Source organism: Anolis sagrei, chromosome 4 (genome assembly GCF_037176765.1).
Source record: "Anolis sagrei isolate rAnoSag1 chromosome 4, rAnoSag1.mat, whole genome shotgun sequence".
In the NCBI taxonomy this organism is placed as follows: Eukaryota; Metazoa; Chordata; class Lepidosauria; order Squamata; family Dactyloidae; genus Anolis; species Anolis sagrei.
In genome coordinates this window covers 202,408,324-202,427,740 of record NC_090024.1, presented here as the reverse complement: position 1 = coordinate 202,427,740, position 19,417 = coordinate 202,408,324, and the positions used below count along the sequence as shown (strand labels likewise).

At 38.6% G+C, this 19,417-nt stretch overlaps 1 protein-coding gene across 8 annotated transcripts in view; it reads left to right on the top strand.

Annotated features, from left to right (window-relative positions):
* PHTF1 (putative homeodomain transcription factor 1) overlaps window positions 1-19,417 on the top strand; it is a 30,263-nt gene that overhangs the window by 7,290 nt on the left and 3,556 nt on the right. For 3 of the 8 annotated variants that reach the window (XM_060772605.2, XM_067468088.1, XM_067468092.1), the window contains 11 exons: window positions 388-537; window positions 2,005-2,146; window positions 5,552-5,644; window positions 6,641-6,697; window positions 8,366-8,542; window positions 10,295-10,369; window positions 11,413-11,631; window positions 15,128-15,256; window positions 17,116-17,388; window positions 18,412-18,543; window positions 18,723-18,809. In XM_060772605.2, coding sequence (XP_060628588.2) covers window positions 388-537; window positions 2,005-2,146; window positions 5,552-5,644; window positions 6,641-6,697; window positions 8,366-8,542; window positions 10,295-10,369; window positions 11,413-11,631; window positions 15,128-15,256; window positions 17,116-17,388; window positions 18,412-18,543; window positions 18,723-18,809 — 1,534 coding nt within the window. The remainder of the gene's footprint in view (window positions 1-387; window positions 538-2,004; window positions 2,147-5,551; window positions 5,645-6,640; window positions 6,698-8,365; window positions 8,543-10,294; window positions 10,370-11,412; window positions 11,632-15,127; window positions 15,257-17,115; window positions 17,389-18,411; window positions 18,544-18,722; window positions 18,810-19,417) is intronic. The other 5 variants (XM_060772602.2, XM_067468089.1, XM_067468090.1 and 2 more) reach the window with 5 other exon arrangements.

Here is a 19,417-nt window from a genome sequence, read left to right as displayed (position 1 = left end):
ATATATAAAAATCATATATGCTATTGTAGTCATAGACCTTACTCCTTCTCTGAAGACACACACAATTGCCTAGATGTGGCTTAAAAATATTAACATACTGAACATTTCTTATGTAGGGCACGTTGGTATGTTTTGATATATGTGGTGTGTTCGATATATTGATGTTTTGATATATATGTTTTGTTGTAAGTATTTATGCTGATGTATTTTGACTGTCTTGTTCCCCATCTTGAGCTGTAAGGAGAGGCAGGTAAGAAATAAAATTGGTTGTTATTGTTGTTGCTGTTAATTGTTGTTGCTGTTATTGTGTGTCAAGGAATAGACTATGATGAACTGCCCATGCTTTATCAGGTAGTGATTTAGTTCTGATTTTTTTTCTTAATGTAGAAAAATGCGCAAATTTGCAGGAGGTGATGGGAGCTCTACTTCTTCTGTTGACAAAATCGTCAAAGAAGACGAGTCCCCAGAGTTTTCATCACGGATCAGCAGCTTCTTTGGCTCGGTGTTGCGCAGAAGGAGCAGGGAGGGGTATGGTTGGTAATTTTGATTGATTCGGGGGTTATAATTATAGGTTAACTACATATTATGCTATTGCACAAGATTGTCTCAAAGCAAAAGATTGCCAAGAATCTCTTGCATATTTCTAAACTCTTAACTTTTTTAGTCCTGTCTCACTTTTGAATTTTTCCCCAATCCCCCTTTCAAGTAGTTCAGGGCAGCAGAAATGTTTCCCCCTTTAATACTCACAGCAGCAACTCTGTGAAGCAGATTAGGCTCTAGCTGTGAAAGTTGCAAGGCCTACCAAGGAGTCTTATTACTGAGCAGAAAGTGAAATAGAATCATAGAATCAAAGAGTTGGAAGAGACCTCATGGGCCATCCAGTCCAACCCCATTCTGCCAAGAAGCAGGAATATTGCATTCAAATCACCCCTGACAGATGGCCATCCAGCCTCTGTTTAAAAGCTTCCAAAGAAGGAGCCTCCACCACACTCCGGGGCAAAGAGTTCCACTGTGGAACGGCTCTCACAGTCAGGAAGTTCTTCCTTATGTTCAGATGGAATCTCCTCTCTTGTAGTTTGAAGCCATTGTTCCACGTCCTAGTCTCCAGGGAAGCAGAAAACAAGCTTACTCCCTCCTCCCTGTGGCTCCCTGTGGAAGAAATGCGTATCTTCTTTAGAGTGCAGCATTCTAGCATTTATACCACAGCAGTCTGATTTACCTCTGGATGAGATTGTTCTTGCCTTGTTTTTCTGTGCTGTTATGGAGAGGATAGACAAGTTGTTTTCAGGAGGTGTTCAGCATAAAATACATAGAAGAATTCTGTAACATCTTTAAGATTTATATAGAAAAAGGAAAGCCTAATTTTAGCTGTTGTGGACTCTAGTCCAGTTCATCAAATACTTCAGAAGCCGGTGATAAAGTCAACAGGTTTTCAGTTTGGCAGAGTAATCATTCTGCTTCTCTTATTTGTTTTTGCAAATTTATTCTCTAGTATGTGTTTTCTTGATGCAATTATATGTACCTTTCTTCCTCTAACTTTGCTCAGGATTTAACCAACAAACAATAAGCAGGTGCAGAATTGTTTCCTGGATTGCCCAGAGGAACAATCCACTACATTTGGATTATTTCCTGATTGCCAGCATACATTGCAGGAGTTCTAAAATCTAAAGTTCTTTCAGTTATAATTGTCAGTTCCTGCACCTTCACATATGTTTTTAAATTTCCTTCAAGCTAGCTAAACCTCCACATATGTGAAATGAAATACCTATAAAGAATTAGGATGAAGAAATCACAGAAGGTTGATAAATCATTAGAAGAAGAATTATACAATGGCAAACTACTAGTTGTGACAAAAAAAGAAATAAAGAACCTGTGGAAGAGGTGGTGAGAGACGTAACTGCTGATTGCTACAAAGCAGCTACTCATTTCCCTGGAGAATTATGTGGGCTCTCACCCATATCTTTATAAGTATGAACAACTATAATGTTTTATATTTTTTCTTAGGGTGAAAAGAGGAAAACGAGTAGCTGATAAAGGGACGGAGACAGAACATAACACTGGCATTAAGCGAAGGATTTCCAAATCTGACCATGGTTTGCAATGGACCAAGGAATCTGGAACAGTACTATGTGTAGAAAAAACCCAGGTAAGCTCTGGGCTTGATTGATGGAAATATAGGGTGTGTTCTGTATGAACCCAGTCCCTTGCCCATCCTTACATTCAGTAAGGTGTGGAATATAGCCTTGCAAAATAGGTTTTGTACGTGTTATTAATGTTGTCGGTGATTTATTTACTCAAAGATCATGTGAGGGTTTAAAAGGTAAATGTTTTCCCTGACATTAAGTTTAGTCTAGTATCCGACTCTGGGGGGTGGTGCTCATCTCAGTTTCCAAGCTGAAGAGCTGGAGTTGTCCGTAGACACCACCTAGGTCATGTGGCCAGCATGGAGTGGCATTATCTTCCCAGACGCGGTACCTATTGATCTACTCACATTTGTATGTTTTTGAACTGCTAGGTTGGCAGAAGCTGGGCCTAACAGCGGGAGCTGCGCCACCAGGGGCTTATATGAGTTCTAAAGTTTGCATAAATATAATTAACCACACAAATTATTAATTTGTTCCCATGTTTCATAATGAGAGTTCATATTGAAGTTTTCCTCACCTCTTAAATGCTAGTAGTATTGCTTTCATTACACAGCTAGGGATAGTGGAATGGCCATTTGAACAGCCAAGGCTGGTTCAAAGTATGAACTGGCCCAACTGTTCACGCTGCCCCAATGTGCAGGCAACCCAAGGCTCTGGCACATCCTGCAACTTTTTAAAATGTGGAACAAGGCCCCATTAAGTCACTTTGGTAGGCATTAGGACGAATGGGTCCCGTGAATGAATGGGTGAATGGATCGGAGTCCATTCACTTCCATCCTGCCTCATTTGGTCATGTTGACAGGTTTAGGGTGACACACATGTTTTGTCCTTTAGACCAGTTGTGAATAAGGTTCAGTCAAAAAAGTTCACACTATGCCACGGCACACTTCCTCTTGATCCTTAAAGAAAGGAATATGGAATCTTACGTTGTCTGAAAGAGCAATCCAAAAGAAGTGGATCATTCCCTTATTCAAACACATTGAGGCAAGACACCCACATTCCAATCTTGTTAGATCTGTTGAGTCTCTGCTCTCCCTCTGTTTAATTTTTCTTGCCAGACGGTCGATTTTCCTTCTTCTCTTTCTCCTAATCTTTCTAAAACCAATTTTAAGTATTGCTCTGACCTTTGCTTTAAGGTTTGGAACATGACTTCAGATTTATCAAATCAAAAGAAAAATTCAGCATATTGAGGGTGACAGGAAGGACTCCCTAATACCTTCCGATAGAAAGAAAATGTTGGCAGTGGATGAAGTGAGTTTAAAAGTCTCCACCAAAACTGCAGGCATGCTGGTCAATTATGAGAGACGGGTTCAGGAAAGGTTCACAAAATAAAATCACAAAACCAGAGGCAAATGGTGTTTAAGAACATTTTTATATCATCCAGTGAAAGCAGTGTGGAAGGATGTGATCTAAATCTATTCCAGGGTAAGTCTATTCTAGAGTAAAACCAGGGAAACCATTGCAAACTGCAATGCTAGCTGCAAGATAGGCATTTAGAGCTGTTTCTTACTGTAATGTATGCTGAAAATCAATTTCAGACTCAGGCGTTTAGATTCAGTGATGATGAGGCTGGTGCAGCAACACAGTCTTTCCAATACAGTTTATTTGCAATAAGAGAATTGGTGAAAGACATGGTGACTAGTAAGATTCAAGTCTGGATGCAGCCTTAATGTAATTTTCAAAACGTGCCAGCGTTTTGATAACTTAATTAATAGGGTGCATTCATCTCATAGCTACATTTCAGAGGCTGTATTTTCAGTTGGATTGTAAGAATCAGTCGTGATCAGAACATGATTAGTTCGATTCCAGTTGCAAGTATGAGGAAGACTTGATAGTCTTAGATGAGGGCAGTGATGGACTCTCAGACTCTGCAGCAACTAAAGGAGTGGTTAATCCAGACTATTTAATATAGATCAATAAAAAATCTTCTTAAGGAAGTTCTGATTACCTTAGGACTGAATTCAAATATAAGTGTAGGAAATGTAAACATTAAAGAGAATTTCCATACTAAATTGGCTGCTAGAATTATGAAAATGTTACCTCAATCAATTCAAATTTCAGTGCCAGAATGTTTGAGGATTTGATTGACATGGAGTGGGAGACTTCTTTAAATTCTAAAAAGTTTGTTGTTTTCAACTTGTGTTGAAAAGATTTTATGGACCAATTGTCAATGCCATTGGTTGATTGTCCCGCCTGTACCTAAGTTTCTAAGAAAATTTTCCAAGCTGCATTTAGAAAAGCACATGAGGTTGTGGCATTGTTCATCAAGGCACTGCTTCACTGTTTGCAAGGGCTGGAATGTTATGTGTTCAGCAAATATTAGAGTCAGATGATATCCTGGCATATATCTCTGTTGTGCAAAATGAGCAAAATAGACAAAGCTCTGGATTTGAAGTACCTCAATGGATTTGTGCAATATTGCAAATCCAAGATGGAGACTTTGTGGAATACAATAGCACATTTGGAACTGGGAGACTATCTCCTTTCAGTAAAGAGGATTTTTTCCATTTTCTGGTGTATTCAGGGAGTGCTTTGAAAGTGATTTTCCTGCTTCTTGGCAAGGGGTAGGACACGAGGACTCTTCCAACAAAATGATTCTATGATTCTATGATCATGTTTGCAGGAAGTTTCTGATAGAATCGGCATCATTCAGGGCTCTCTCGTTTGTGTTAGCATCAGCTCCCAGGATATTCCTCAATGTGTTGGTGACATTAATAGCTTATCTAAAACAGCAGAGAATTCATCAGTTCCCATACTTGCATGACATTTTGGTGAATGCTTGGAGCAAAAAGAAGGCCAAATCAGATCTCTTGACAATATTAAAATGTCTGCAAGATCATAGGTTTTAAATACATTTTAAAAGAGCCTCTTTCAAGCATTGATATATATATATATATATATATATATATATATATGAGCAGAAATAAATGCACAGAAGTGATATATTTCTCTCAAAGGAAAGTGAGGAGAAAATAAAAATTGCAGTGTCAGAGTTGCTTCAGGAGATTGCAACAGATTTAATGTCTCTGCTACATATATTGAGAATGTTGATATAGGCAATTCAGATAGTGCCTTGAGCTCAGTTTCATATCAGAATTTTGCAGATATCCCTAAGACATCACCAGAAGAACATATTAAGAAAGTCATTACTGTTTGACTTTACTGGACAAAATGAAGGAAGATTTGTGATGTTGGATAGTCAGGAAAATGTTAGAAAGTTCTTTTATACCACAAAGGAAAATAAAACTTACAATATGAACATATTAGGAAGGGGACTCACTTTTGTTCCTAGGCTGTTCAGGGAGAATGCCTGGAGTTGATGTGGGAACTCAGTGAAATGAGAGCAATGAGGTTAGCTTTAGTTCATTACAAATAAAGTTTTGAATTTTGATTGATAATTTCCTAAGCAGGAAGAAGATCATGCAGGGAGAATGGAATCTAAACCAACAGGTTTTCAGTGGAATAGCCACGCTGAGTCCCTTCAGGGAGATAGTGGCAAGGTACAAATAAAATTATTATTATTATTATTATTATTATTATTATTATTATTATTATTATTATTATTGTGTTGGTTGTTCCACATTGATCATGCACACCATGGTTTCCTCATCTGAAAAACAGGATAATGGAAAACCATAGTGCTGCCTCAAAGATCACTCTTGATGGAGTGTCCAGTCTGTCATCCAAATCTTTAGTGGTTAAAGCTGGCCACATAGAGCTGGGTCCCCAAGCTAGTGCACACATAAATGAAATATTAGCCTTTCTTCGAGATGGCATAGCAAAAGGACTGATACCAAATACTTTAAATAGAGACATTGTTGTCCTGTCCTAAGTTTTAATAGTAAAAGGAAAACTTCTTTCAGCTCACCTGCATGTTAAAAGAGAGGCAAGCCTACAAGGACAACTAACAGTTTATAAATTTCTGATCTGAAATTTGATATTGAATATATTGATGAAACCACCATTTGAAACAGGAGGAGGCTTCCTTGAGGCTGTTGTCTTTCAAAGCTGTATTTTCAGTTAATATAACTTCAGTGAAAAAGGTTTTGGAATTACCATCATTATCACTGAATCCAACTTTCTTCTGCAATTTTGAAAAAGATTAACTGCTGTTAACATTAGATCCATCTTTTTAAATCTGATAGATATGTATTGTAATTGGTTATATGTTTAGATTGTTTTATATTTTGATGAGATTTTTTTTGTATCGGGAGTGACTTGAGAAACTGCAAGTCACTTCTGGTGTGAGAGAATTGGCTATCTGCAAGGATGTTGTCCAGGGGGTGCCTGGATGTTTTAATGTTTTACCAACCATCCTTGTGGGAGGCTTCTCTCATGTCCCCGCATGGGGAGCTGACAGAGGGAGCTCATCCATGCTCTCCCTGGATTTGAACCTCCGAATTGTTGGTCTTCAGTTTCTGCTGGCACAAGGGTTTCACCCTTTGTGCCTTCAGGGCCTGAGATGTGTTTATCTGTGCAGCATTATATTTTTGCAGGATTTGTACACCGCCTTGAGTCCCCTCCAGAGTCGAGAAAAGCAGAGTAGAAATGAAGTAAGTAAATAAACATAAAATTTATTTCCAAATCTTTAGCAACAAAGTTTCAGCTTCAGTCATTACTAATATTTCAATTATGCCAGAGATAATAAGATTTATGACCAAAAAGATAGATTTTTTTTCATTATGAAGAAGACAGCAGAGACAGGGTAGGAAACATTAGTTAGGGCTTTCTTGTTCCATTTCTCAACTTTTCTATCTCTTTTGTTTCAAAACAATGCATATCCACTTTTCTATCCTTTTGTTTTAGATTAGAAAAGAAATGTTATATATTTTTTTCTTTTTTTAACATCATAGAAACCTTTTTTGGGAAGAAGATGAAGATGTAAGATGTTAAAAATGCCCCTGTTCTGTATCCACTCTTGTACCCTCCCCAATTCCCCATACCTTTGCAATAAAAATTATATGGAGAAACTAATATATTTCTAAATCCAGTTCTTCTTCTCTAAAAGAGGTGGTTGTCTCTGAATGTCAAGAAACAAGCCAAGGTTTCCTAGCAGAGAACAAAAGCCATTTGTCAAACTGAGGCATTATTTGTGTCCTTCCTTCTGAGGATGTTGGATTATAAGACATTGAAACAGATGCTGTCTAGGTTGATAAAAAGTTGCATATTCTTGTGCTGTGATTATGTGAAACCTCCAAAGACCAAGCAGGTCTATGCACATTTTACAAGATCTGTTGGAATTACTACAGTGCTTACCGAGTTTTCATCATTAGAAGAGATGTGTAATACTGCTGGATTGAAGGAGTCATGTACTGTTATTAGACATTGTAAAGCAGACAGGTTTAAGGCAGCTTTTGATAGGTCTGTTCTATAAGAAATAAAGAAAGCAGAAAGCAGCCATTACTGCCTTGAGGTGGAGTTTAAGGGCTCTTCCAGACAGGCCTTATATCCCAGGACCTGATCCCAGGATTTCTGCTTTAAACTGGATTATATGAATCCACACTGCCAGATAATCTGAGATTAACAGAAAACCTTGGATCAGATCCTGGGATATAGGGCCTGTCTGGAAGGTATCCCACAAGTATATATCCCACTTGTTGCGGATTGCTCCTTCAGCTGTCATTGGAATGAAAGGTTGGCACATAGCATGAATGATCATTCTGGGAAGGCTTGAAGGAACAATCACCTCCATCCAGAGCCTGCAAAGAAACAAAAATAAACAGCCAACCACCGCCTTCTTTTCTTTGCACTTCTGTCTAAATTGAGGCAGAGCTGAGAGTCAGTGATCTTAACAGAAATTGAATTTTGGATCTCCTACCTCTATCTGCTTGTTGTGGAATATGTTCCTGCAGCCTTCTGAAAAGGATCATTCATTGCAAGTGTCAAGCTCTTGTTTTATGTAAAAAAAAAAGGTGTTAGACAGGTCTTCATAACATTTGCTTGACAATCAAGAGGTTTGACAATCTCAAGAAAGCTTTGCTGCTCTCGAGAAGGTTCACTTAACTGCAAGTTTTTTTATTATTATTGCTGAAACTGTAAAGCTTAGTAGTGTTTATTCTCAATACACCCATGAGATGCTCTTTTGTTTTTTTATTTTGCTTTTACTGATGCAAAGCGATTTTCTACTGATTGTTCACTATAGTGAAAACAGATTGTATGAATATGGATGGTCCCATCTGCTAGATGCTGAACAGCTTTAATTCTGACTGCTGTTCTTTCAGATTAGTACCAGACGCCCTGGCATCTCTGATGAACTGTCAAGTGAGGAGGAAGCTGATTCAGTGAGCCAGAAAGTTTTGCTGCGCAGATGTGTGGAAGGTGCACCAAATGTCAATGAAAATCAGATCAGGGTGCCTTCTGTTGGATCAGGGCCACTTCCCACCAAGTCAATATCACAGGTAAGTGTATGATTTATTGTCAGAGTGTTTGTCTTACAGAGGGCATTACTCCATTCTCCCTCAGGCACAACCAGGATGTCACTTTTACTCAGAATCAGTAAGAGGAGAGGGTGTTTACGTTTTGTCATTGAATGTAATGGTGTCACCTCAAACGTTTTTTAGTCCCTAGTGTTTTACCCCTAATTGTCTGCTCACTGGTAGTCTCCCTCTGTCTCTCTTTTTTCAAAATGCAGTAGGATTTGTCTTCTGTTTAGAGAGTGGCTTTGATTGTGGAGTTGGAGGCCGCAGTCCCGTAGCAGTTTGCTCCAAATCTCTTCCGAGGCTTGATTTTCACACTTCACTTTGTTCCTCAACCATCTCACGTTGCAAACAGAATGTGTATAGAATATGTCATATAAAATTATAAAGAATATTTCTTGTTATGTTAGATATCATGTCTCGTTTAGTAAGGAATCATCTGTGTAGTTTTATGCGTGCATATATGTGCTTACTAATTTAATACATTTGTAATAACTTTGTATAGATGGACTATTTCTTGTAAAATGAATTTAGTATTATTAATCATACCTAGTGCATTAAGAAATATTCTACATGTAGTTTTATATGTACTGTATATACTCAAGTATTAGCTGAGTTTTTCAGCCTTTTTTTAGGCTGAAAAAGCTCCCCTTGGTTTATACTTGAGTCAAGATTATTTATTATTTTAATCTGTTGTTGTTGTTGTTGTTATTATTACAATTATTATTTTATTCCATATTGTTATTATTAAATTTATTATTTTACTCTATTTATTATTATTATGTTTATTATTTTACTTTATTATTATTATTTCATCCATATTTACGCTATTTATCACTGTTAGGATTACATTTCCATTATTTTACTCTATTATTATTATTATTATTATTATTATTATTATTACATTTACGTATCCTTCCAGTAATAATAGAGTAAAAACTGGGGAAACGTATAGACTCAAGTATAAGCTGAGAGTGGGAAATGCAGCAGCTACTGGTAAACTTCAAACTAAAAATAGATGACCAATAAATGTACATTAATTGAGGCATCAGTAGGTAAAATGTTTTTGAATATTTACATAAAACTGTAATAAGACTGTCCAACTGGCAGCTTTTTATTAGACTGAAAAAGCTCCCCTTGGCTTATACTTGAGTCAAGATTATTTATTATTTTAATCTGTTGTTATTATTATTATTATTAAATATATTATTTTACTCAATTATTGTTATTATTAAATTTATTATTTTACTCTATTATTACATTTATTATTTTACTCTATTTATTGTTATTATTACATTTATTGTTTTGCTCTATTGATTATTTATCATTCCCCACCCAAGTATGACTAGGCTTTGATCCTATTTGCCCTGAGAAATCAGGTTGGAGTGTGTTCAGGGGGTATAGTTGCTCATAAGCTCTGCTTACTTGTCTTTTTAACTATACTAAATATCAACAATGTATCAAGACTTTATATGCAGACAAATGATGATAAAACATCATTTGAAATCAATTAGGTGTTTGGAAATATATTAATGTAAAAAGGTAACAGAATAGATGGCCTTTTTTTGGTTTGTGTTTGTCATATAGTATCTTAATGATATATATAAAGAAGAAGGCTTGAGCCTTGATCTGTGACTCTTAAAGTTACTACCTTCCTTGTAATACAACACACTTTATGTCAAGGTTTCGTACATTTGAATGTTGTCCATTTGCTCTTTTTGTTGTCTGAGGCAGGTCAAGGAAGTTATGAAATCTATGCAAGATTCTGACAGCATAGCCGAATCAGAACTGGAAACAGTGCTTCATGAGGTATTCAGGATTACAGATTATTAAAGTAAATTATATATATAAAATGAAAGTTCTGGATACAGCTGATCGCATTTTTCCCTTCTGAAATCTGGGAATGTCTTCATCTTTCTTTGAAAAAGTAATTGCTTTGCTGGCATCTTTTTATAAAGTGTGTGTGCGCACATACCTTCAAGTCACCTGCTGACTTATGGAAAGTTCATGAATTTCATAGTCGCCCATCAAGTACTACCCAGAGCTGACCTTGCTTGGCTTCCAGGATCAGATGGGATTTGGCACCTTGTAGGTATTTAGAAGGTGGAGGAGTGGGTTAAATAGCCGAACTGCTGAACTTGCTGACGGAAAGATTGGTGGTTCGAATCCAGGGAGCGGGGTGAGCTCCTGCTGTTATGTCCAGCTTCTGTCAACCTAGTAGTTCAAAAACATGCAAATTTGAGTAGGTCAATAGGTATCGCTTAGGTGAGAAGGTAATGGAACTCCATGCAGTCATGCCAGTCACATGACCTTGGAGATGTCTATGGACAATGCCAGCTCTTTGGCTTAGAAATGAAGATGAGCACCACTCCCCAGAGTCAGACCCAACTAGATTTAATGTCAAGGGGAAATCTTTACCTTTTCCTGCTTCTTGGAAGGGAGTTAGACTGGATGGCCCATGAGGTCTCCAACTCTGTGATTCTATTTGCCATGTTCGGAATAGAACTGGACTTCAGTTGCTTGTACTTCTGCAACTTAAAGTAATGCATTTTATATGAACGGTCACACCCCATTAAAATTCAGAGGAATTAAGGTGAAGCATCGGAAGTGGAGCAGCTGAGCCAGAGGTGGATGAAATTTTCCTTCTGAGGCTTATCATTTAGGGAGGAGCCTTTAAAATGCTCAGTTGGAGAGGTTCCGGGCCCTACTAAACTACAAACCCCAGAATTCTGCAGGAGAATCTAAAGTGGGATGGACACTCTTTACCTACTCTTTAAACTCTAGTGTGATAAGGTCCTTAGTCTCAACTAAATCAGGATTACAGTAAGATTAAGTTTAACTTTTTCTTCCAGGAATTCAGACCTTCTTTCAGTAGTGAATCCCGGAGTGGGAGTGCATCCCACAGAGATTCGGAAAGCACCCGCCATGACTCTGAGACGGAGGATATGCTGTGGGACGACCTGCTCCATGGGCCCGAGTGCCGCTCCTCTTACACCAGTGACAGCGAGGAAGCCAAAGGGAAAGATGCAAAAGGAAGCAAAAGAGACTCGAAGGAGGATGTTTTCCAGCAGGTTGGTAGTATGGAAAACTTTTCTGTGATGTGCTGTTTCTGCCTGTGAATTAAATTAAAACCCAGGTATGGTACACTGAGAGTTAGTTGTTTCCCCACCTGAAAACTATTTGTCAGAATTTTTTTTACAGTTATGTCACTTCACTGTGTCATTTATAGAGTTAGTCTTCAGCTAAGGAATATGAACACCCAGAGAGAGGCATAAATAATTGTAATAATAATGTTGCAACCTGCCTCAAGCCGCAGGAAGAAGCAGATAATACATTTATTAGTGTTTTTACTAGTATTATTATTATGATTACTACTACTATTTGGTATGTCTACACTATAGAATGAATACAGTTTGACACCATTTTAACTGCCATGGTTAAATACTATGGAATCCTGGGAGTGTGAGTTTGGAGAGGCACCAGCCCATTTTGGTAGAAAAGGCTAAATTTATTTATTTACCCCATTTACACTCTGCCTTTCTCTAACCCAAGGGGGACTCAGTGCAGCTTACATATAGGCAGTTATTCGATGCCTTAAAACACATACAATTCCTGTGACATAAAATTAAATTAAAATTATTCCACATTAAGCATTTAAAACGTTTAAAAACATTATGTTCAGTATAAATCACGCCACCCATAATCGTTTAGAAAAGGCAGAGGAATGAGAGACCGAATTGCCAATATCCGCTGGATAATGGAGAAAGACAGGGAGTTTCAGAAAACATCTATTTCTCTTTTATTTACTATTCTAAAGCCTTTAACTGTGTGGATCATAATAAATTGTGGCATGTTCTTGGTGGTATGGGCATACCAAATCACCTTGTCTCTCTCCTGAGGAATCTGTATAAGCACCAAGTAGCAACAATAAAAATGGACCATGGAACAACAGACTGTTCAAGATTGGGAAAGGCGTATGGCAGGGTTGTATACTCTCACCCAACCTATTCAACTTGTATGCAGATCACATCATGCGATGTGCAGGGCTTGACAAATGCAAGGATGGCGTAAAAATTGCTGGAAGAAACATTAATAACCTTAGATATGCAGATGATACCACTTTGATGGCTGAAAGCGAGGAGGAGCTGAGGAGCCTTCTAATCAAGGTGAAAGAAGAAAGTGCAAAATCTGGGTTGCAGTTAAACATAAAAAAAACCAAGATTATGGCAACCAGACTGATTGATAACTGGCAAATAGAGGGAGAAAACGTGAAGGCAATGACGTTGTATTTCTAGATTCAAAGATTACTGCAGATGCAGACTGTAGCCAGGAAATCAGAAGACGCTTACTTCTTGGGAGGAGAGCAATGACCAATCTCGATAAAATAGTGAAGAGTAGAGACATCACACTGGCAACAAAGATCCGCATAGTAAAAGCAATGGTATTCCCCGTAGTAACCTACGGATGTGAGAGCTGGACCATAGGGAAGGCTGAGCGAAGGAAGATAGATGTTTTTGAATTGTGGAGGAAAGTTCTGAGAGCGCCTTGGACAGCGAGAAGATCCAACCAGTCCATACTTCAGGAAATAAAGCCCGACTGCACATTGGAGGGAAGGATATTAGAGGCCAAGATGATGTATTTTGGACACGTAATGAGAAGGCAGGAAAGCTTAGAAAGGACAATTATGCTGGGGAAAATACAAGGAAAAAGGAAGAGGGGCTGACCAAGGGCAAGATGGATGGATGGTAGCCTTGAAGTGACTGCCTTGACCTTGAAGGAGCTGGGGTAGTGACGGCCGACAGGGAGTTCTGGCGTGGGTTGGTCCATGAGGTCACGAGTCGGAAGCGACTGAACGAATGAACAACAACAACCCATAATCGTAGTCCAAAGATGTTCCGTAGTCATTGCACATATTCCAAAATTGTTATTACACTGCACTGTTCTCTGAAAGCCTGATCCAAAAGACTAGATGGCCTTTAAAATTACAGCACCCATGATTCTGTAGCATTGAGCCATTGCAGTTAAAGTGGCATCAAATTCTTCAGTGTGGATGCAGCCATATTCTGTTAGCCCATCTTGGGCTTGGTTACAAGTGGATTCAAGGAGAGTGACTATAGCTAGATGGATCTTGGTGCATTCCTCTCAACTGCCTGAGTAGTAACAACAATGGTTCATGTTTTGTTAAAAAAATATTATCCAAATGCTGTGATTGGTAGCATATTGGAAACCTTTCAATTGGGGTGCTGCCTGGTTTAAGATAAACATGAATACCCAAAGTTTCAAGTCTGTACATTTATTTATGATCTTATAAAACATTGAGCACAATGTCTAATCTCTATCAATGCCATTAGACCAGCTTGCATTTTAAAGAAATGCATTGTATCAAGAAAGTATCATGGCATGTGATGGTTTTATATTAAAAGGACTGTGAAAGTGTACTACTGAACAGCAGATGGAGGAATTAATGCATGCTTATTATGTAAAATGATCATATGGGAACAGCCTAATAACCAGACAAGATAAAAGCTTTATGAGTACATTTTAGGCTTGCATTTTTCTTATTATTATTAGAGGTTAGAATCCCTTATCTGGAAATCTGAAATGTTCCAAAATCCAAAATTGTATATGTGGGTAGCTGAGATAGTGGAATCATTGCCTTCTGATGGTTCAATGTACAAAACACTTTGTTTCACGCACAGATTTTTTAAAAAAATATTGAATATGATATTACACTTTGGCTATGTGTATAAAGTGTAGATGAAGTAGAAATGAATTTAATTATTAGAGTTCGGTCCCGTCTCTAAAATATCTCATTGTATTGTTGAAGGCTTTCATAGCTGGAATCACTGGGTTGTTGTGAGTTTTCCGGGCAGTAAGGCCATGTTGCAGAAGCATTCTGTCCTGACGTTTTGCCTGCATCTATGGCAGGCATCTTCAGAGGTTGTGGAAAACTCAAAACAAGCAAATATCTCATTATTTATATGCAAATATTCCAAAATTTCAAAAAATCCAAAATTTGCTCCCAACCATTTTGGATAAAGCATACTCAAACCACATCAAGTTTATTAAGATATGCCTTGCAGCTGCAAACGACTCACTAGAACACAGGAATTAAGCATCAGAGTTCATATCTTTCACCAGAGAGTTCCACTTGTGGCTCCCCAAATTTTCTTTATTTCTTTGAAGTTACTTTGATGTTACAGTTGTTTAACAGTTTAGTGCCAAAGGTATTTGCCAATCTGTACACAGACTGCTCTGTCTTCTTCTCTCGGATATATCTTCAGGAGAAATTAATCTGTGGATAGTCTTGGAATTATCTGACACTTGAATCTGCAAGAATAGTATAGTCTGCATGTCATTAATAAGATATGACATCCATAGTGCCAAACAGATTTGCAGATTTTGATTTATTATGTTAATTATGCTTATTCAATTAGGGTCCACTATTAGCAGTGTATGCTTTTAATGGCAAAATGTTCACTATCATGTGACTTAAGGCTGCAGTTTAAGTCATATTGGAGACAGATTTTTCAGAATGTGTCTTAGAGATGCATTTTTCTTCCCTAGAACCATTTATTCTGGCTGCAGAATACAAGTCCTGCCTCTACCAAAGTGAGTGCTCTCATTTGGGAGGGGAATGAATGCAAGAAGGTGGACATGTCCGTGTTGGAGATCAGTGGAGTTATCATGAGTAGGGTAAGTTATGTACATTGATGGTAAGCAAAATGAAGGAATTTCTATAGATCTATAAAAATTTGAGAAAGCGTGGCTTGCCGAATGTTGGATTGCCATTTCAATCTCCCCCAGCCAGTAAAGCAAGTGAAAAAAGATACTGTATATACTCGAGTATAAGTCGACTCAAATATAAGCCAAGACACCTAATTTTGCCACAAAAACTGGAAAAACTTACTGACTTGAATATAAGCTGAAAGTGGGAAATGCAGCAGCTGCTGCTAAAATTCAAAATAAAAGGAGTTACCAATAAAATTACATTGAGGAATCAGTAAGTTAAATGTTTTTGAATATTTACAGAAAACTGTAAATTAAGATAAGACAGTCCAACTCTGATTAAATCATTATTCTAACCTTCTTCAATGTAAAGAATGTATCCTTCCAATAATTACCATTGTTTATTTTAACTACACATTTAATATAGGGGAAATGCTGTGTGCATATGAATAAGGAAAAGTGGGAAAGACTGGCGTGGGAAGGGAGTGGGAAAGAAGGACTGGAAATGTGAAAGGGTTAGAATGGGAAAGGGGTTGTTGAAAAAGTGGGAAAATGAGGTAGAAAGGGGGTAGCTGAAAAAGTAGGACAGATTGGGGTGGGAAGGGGACAAATTGGGAAGGGGGAACGACTGAGGTATGGAAGGGGGGCTGGAACTGTGAAAGATTGGGATGGGAAGGGGGGCTGGAAAAGTGGGAAAGACCCCAGTCTAGAGTGGGGGTGGGTGGGAAAAGCTGTGGAAATTGGGGTGGGAAAGAGGGACATCTGGAAAAGACTGAGATGGGGAAAGAAAAATTGCAAAATAAGCAAGACGGGTGTAAAAGGGGGTGTGTGGAAAGTTGGAAAGGGGCAAGAAGTGGGAAAGACTGAAGTAGAAAAGGGGGCTGGGAAAGTGGGAAAGCCTGGGGTGAGAAAGAGGGGTTGGGAAAGTGGGAAACTGCAGTGTGAAAAGAGGCCAGACTGAAATGGGAATGAGAGGCTGGAACCTGGGAAAGGCTGGGATGGAAAGGGAGCTGGAAAAGTGGGAGAGAGGGTCTGGGGATAGTAAAGACTGTGGTAGGAAAGGGGAAGCTGGAAAAGGAAGACTGATGTGGGAAAGGGGTGCTGCAAAAGGGGAAAAAACTGAGATGAGAAAGGAGGAAGTGGGAAGGACTAAGGAGAGGATGGCGTGTGGCCTCTCCTCCACTCTTGGTACAGTAACTCAGCTGGGTTGCTCTGCTGAGACGTGAGGAGAGGAAAGCATGCGAGGAGGAGAGGAAGGCACCTTCCTCCCCTCCCCTCTCGGCACAGCAATCTAGCTGGATTGCTGTGCAGAGAGGTGAGTGTCCTGGTGGGAATGTGTGGGGCTGAAAGAAGGGCTTCTTTCAGCCAGGACCCTCATTCGAGTATAAACCGAGGGGGGCTTTTTCAGCCTAAAAAAAGGGCTGAAAATCTAGGCTTATATTTGAGTATATATGATAAATGAGATTTTAATCCTGCTTCAGGTGGAGAACCATATATCCCCATATCTATTCTAAATGGAGAAGGAAAAGTTCTTAAGTGTTCGGTGTATTTCAGTAAAATGCTAGATAGGATAGTATTTAATTATGAGAACACAAAATTTGGAGCTGTCTTCCATGTGTTAGTGCATTACTATCCATCATTCCTATCTATATTCAATCATTAGAAACTCTCAGGTGAATGTATCATCTCTAAAGATGCAATTTGCTCCTTTCACTGCATTATTTAGTGAATGTCTGTTCATAGACAAGAGGCTCCATAGTGAAATGTGCAAAATTAAAATGTTTTGGCAATCTGTGTAATTTTACTGTTGTTTTCCTCATGCATAGGTTAATGCTTATCAACAAGGTGCTGGTTATCAGTGGCTGGGAAATATTGTTACAGTTGGTTTAGCCTTCCTCCCTTTCCTCTATCGGCTCTTCCACTCAAAGACTTTGGAACAACTGTGGTCCCTTTCTATGAAAGAACTTTTATACATCTTTTGTGGGGCTCCCACGATCCCCCCTGTTATTGTCCTTGCTATCATCATCTTCCTTGAGCGCCTGTGCCTTACCTGGATGTTTTTCTTCATGATGTGTGTTGCAGAGAGAACGTATAAACAGGTAAGTCTAAACATTCAAATAGGACCAAAATATAAGAACCACATTTAAAAACCCCATCTCGCCTTTCCTTTCTTCTCTCCCAGGTAATTTCCTAATAGGGTGGAATGAATGTGGCATCATGTTTCATCATAAGTTGTAGTTTATATTTGCAGTAGTTTGCTTACATTTCAGCAGAAGAAATGAAATGCACAGATATAGGATGGGTGACTCCTGCCTTGATAACAGGGATCTGGAAGTCTCAGGAGACCACAAGCTGAACATGAGTTAACAGTGTGATGCAGCAGCTAAAAAAGCCAATGTGATTCTAGGCTGCATCAGTAGGAGGGTAGTGTCTTGATTCAGAGCAGTAATAGTCCCACTCTAGTCTGCTTTGATTAGACTTCACCTGGAACAGTGTCCACTTCTGGGCATCACAATTCAAGTCAAACTTGAATATATCCAGAGTAGAGTAACCAAAATGGTTAAAGATCTGAAAGCCAAGCCCTAGAAGGAATGGCTTATGGAGCTGGGCATATTTAACATGGAGGAAAGAAGGCTGAGGACATGACAGCCATTTTTAAACATTTGAAAAGATGTCACATTGAGGAGTGGACAGGCTTGTTTTCTGCTGTTCCAAAGATTAAAACATGGAGCAATGGATTCAAATTGCAGGGGGGAAAAGATTCTGCCTAAATATTAAGGAAAGTTTCTTGACAGTAAGAGCTATTAGGCCGTGGAAGATGCTGCCTTGGAGTGAGGTGGAGTCTCCTTCGCTGGAGTTTTAAAGCAGAAGCTGGATGGCCATCTGTTTGGGATTGCTTTCATTGGATGTTCCTGCATGGCATCTGGATGGCCCTTGGAGTCTCTTCCAACTCAGTATATTCTATTCTTGAGCAATGCATAATTTAAAAGATCATTGATATATGATTTTTGTTCATTAATTTGACTTAAGTGATTTCAAAATGTGATAAAAGAAAAATTTGGATGTGATTACTGATAGCAATGAGCAGCTAACCTTGAATGACACCAGTTATTCTTTTGCAGCGATTTTTGTTTGCTAAACTTTTTAGCCATATCACGTCAGCTCGAAAGGCCAGGAAGTATGAAATCCCTCATTTCAGGCTCAAGAAAGTGGAAAATATTAAAATATGGTTATCGCTTCGTTCTTACCTAAAGGTGAGCTCAAGTTAACTCTAGCACCATAAAGAGAAGTTTCAAAGTAGAAGTAGAGCTGTGTGCCACTGCAGACATTTGGATTGCTGTTGGGCAGATCTCTTGCTCTCTGTGGTCCTTTCCTTTGTCTTCTGCATTTTCTATGCTCTAATTGCACATCATCCTTATTATTATTTTGGCAGAGGCGAGGTCCACAACGGTCTGTTGATGTGGTGGTATCCTCCATCTTCTTACTGGCTCTATCTATTGCTTTCATATGCTGTGCACAGGTGAGATCTCTTTACTTATCACAACAGGGCAGGTTGAAATATTTCCCTAGAGTGAGGCAGTCTGCATGTCTGGAGAATTCAGAGTTTTTAAATGGGGAAAAGAAAGTCATTTGAGAATCTCCAAGTGAAAATCAAGTGTTTGAAAACAAAGTCTTCGCCTTGCTTTGATACAAGTGCCACACAGGACACAGTATTTTCCAGCAGAATGCTTTTTCAAATAGCTCCCCCTGTAAAAAGTAATGTGGAATATCACTCACATTCAGCTGCCTGATGAGAGGCTCTTTGATACGTCCTGGTAAGTGATGGGTTGCTTTTGCACAATTTCTTTCTCACAGAGGGATGCATTTCATGATCTGCCACACATGAAGCTATTTAATTATTCACCTTATTTGTGCCTCGTCTTTCTCAACCCCAAGGGGTACTCAGAGCAGCTTCCCACAGGGAAGCGTCATGCAACCACCTAGTTAAAATAAAAGATGGCACCTAGAATCTCTTCCAGTAAAACCAGCTTCTTGATTTCTTCATATTCTTTTTATCCCAAATGTGTTTTTCCCTGTGCAAATTCTACCTCCCCATTTCTAATATTATCAGATGTTTAGGAATATATA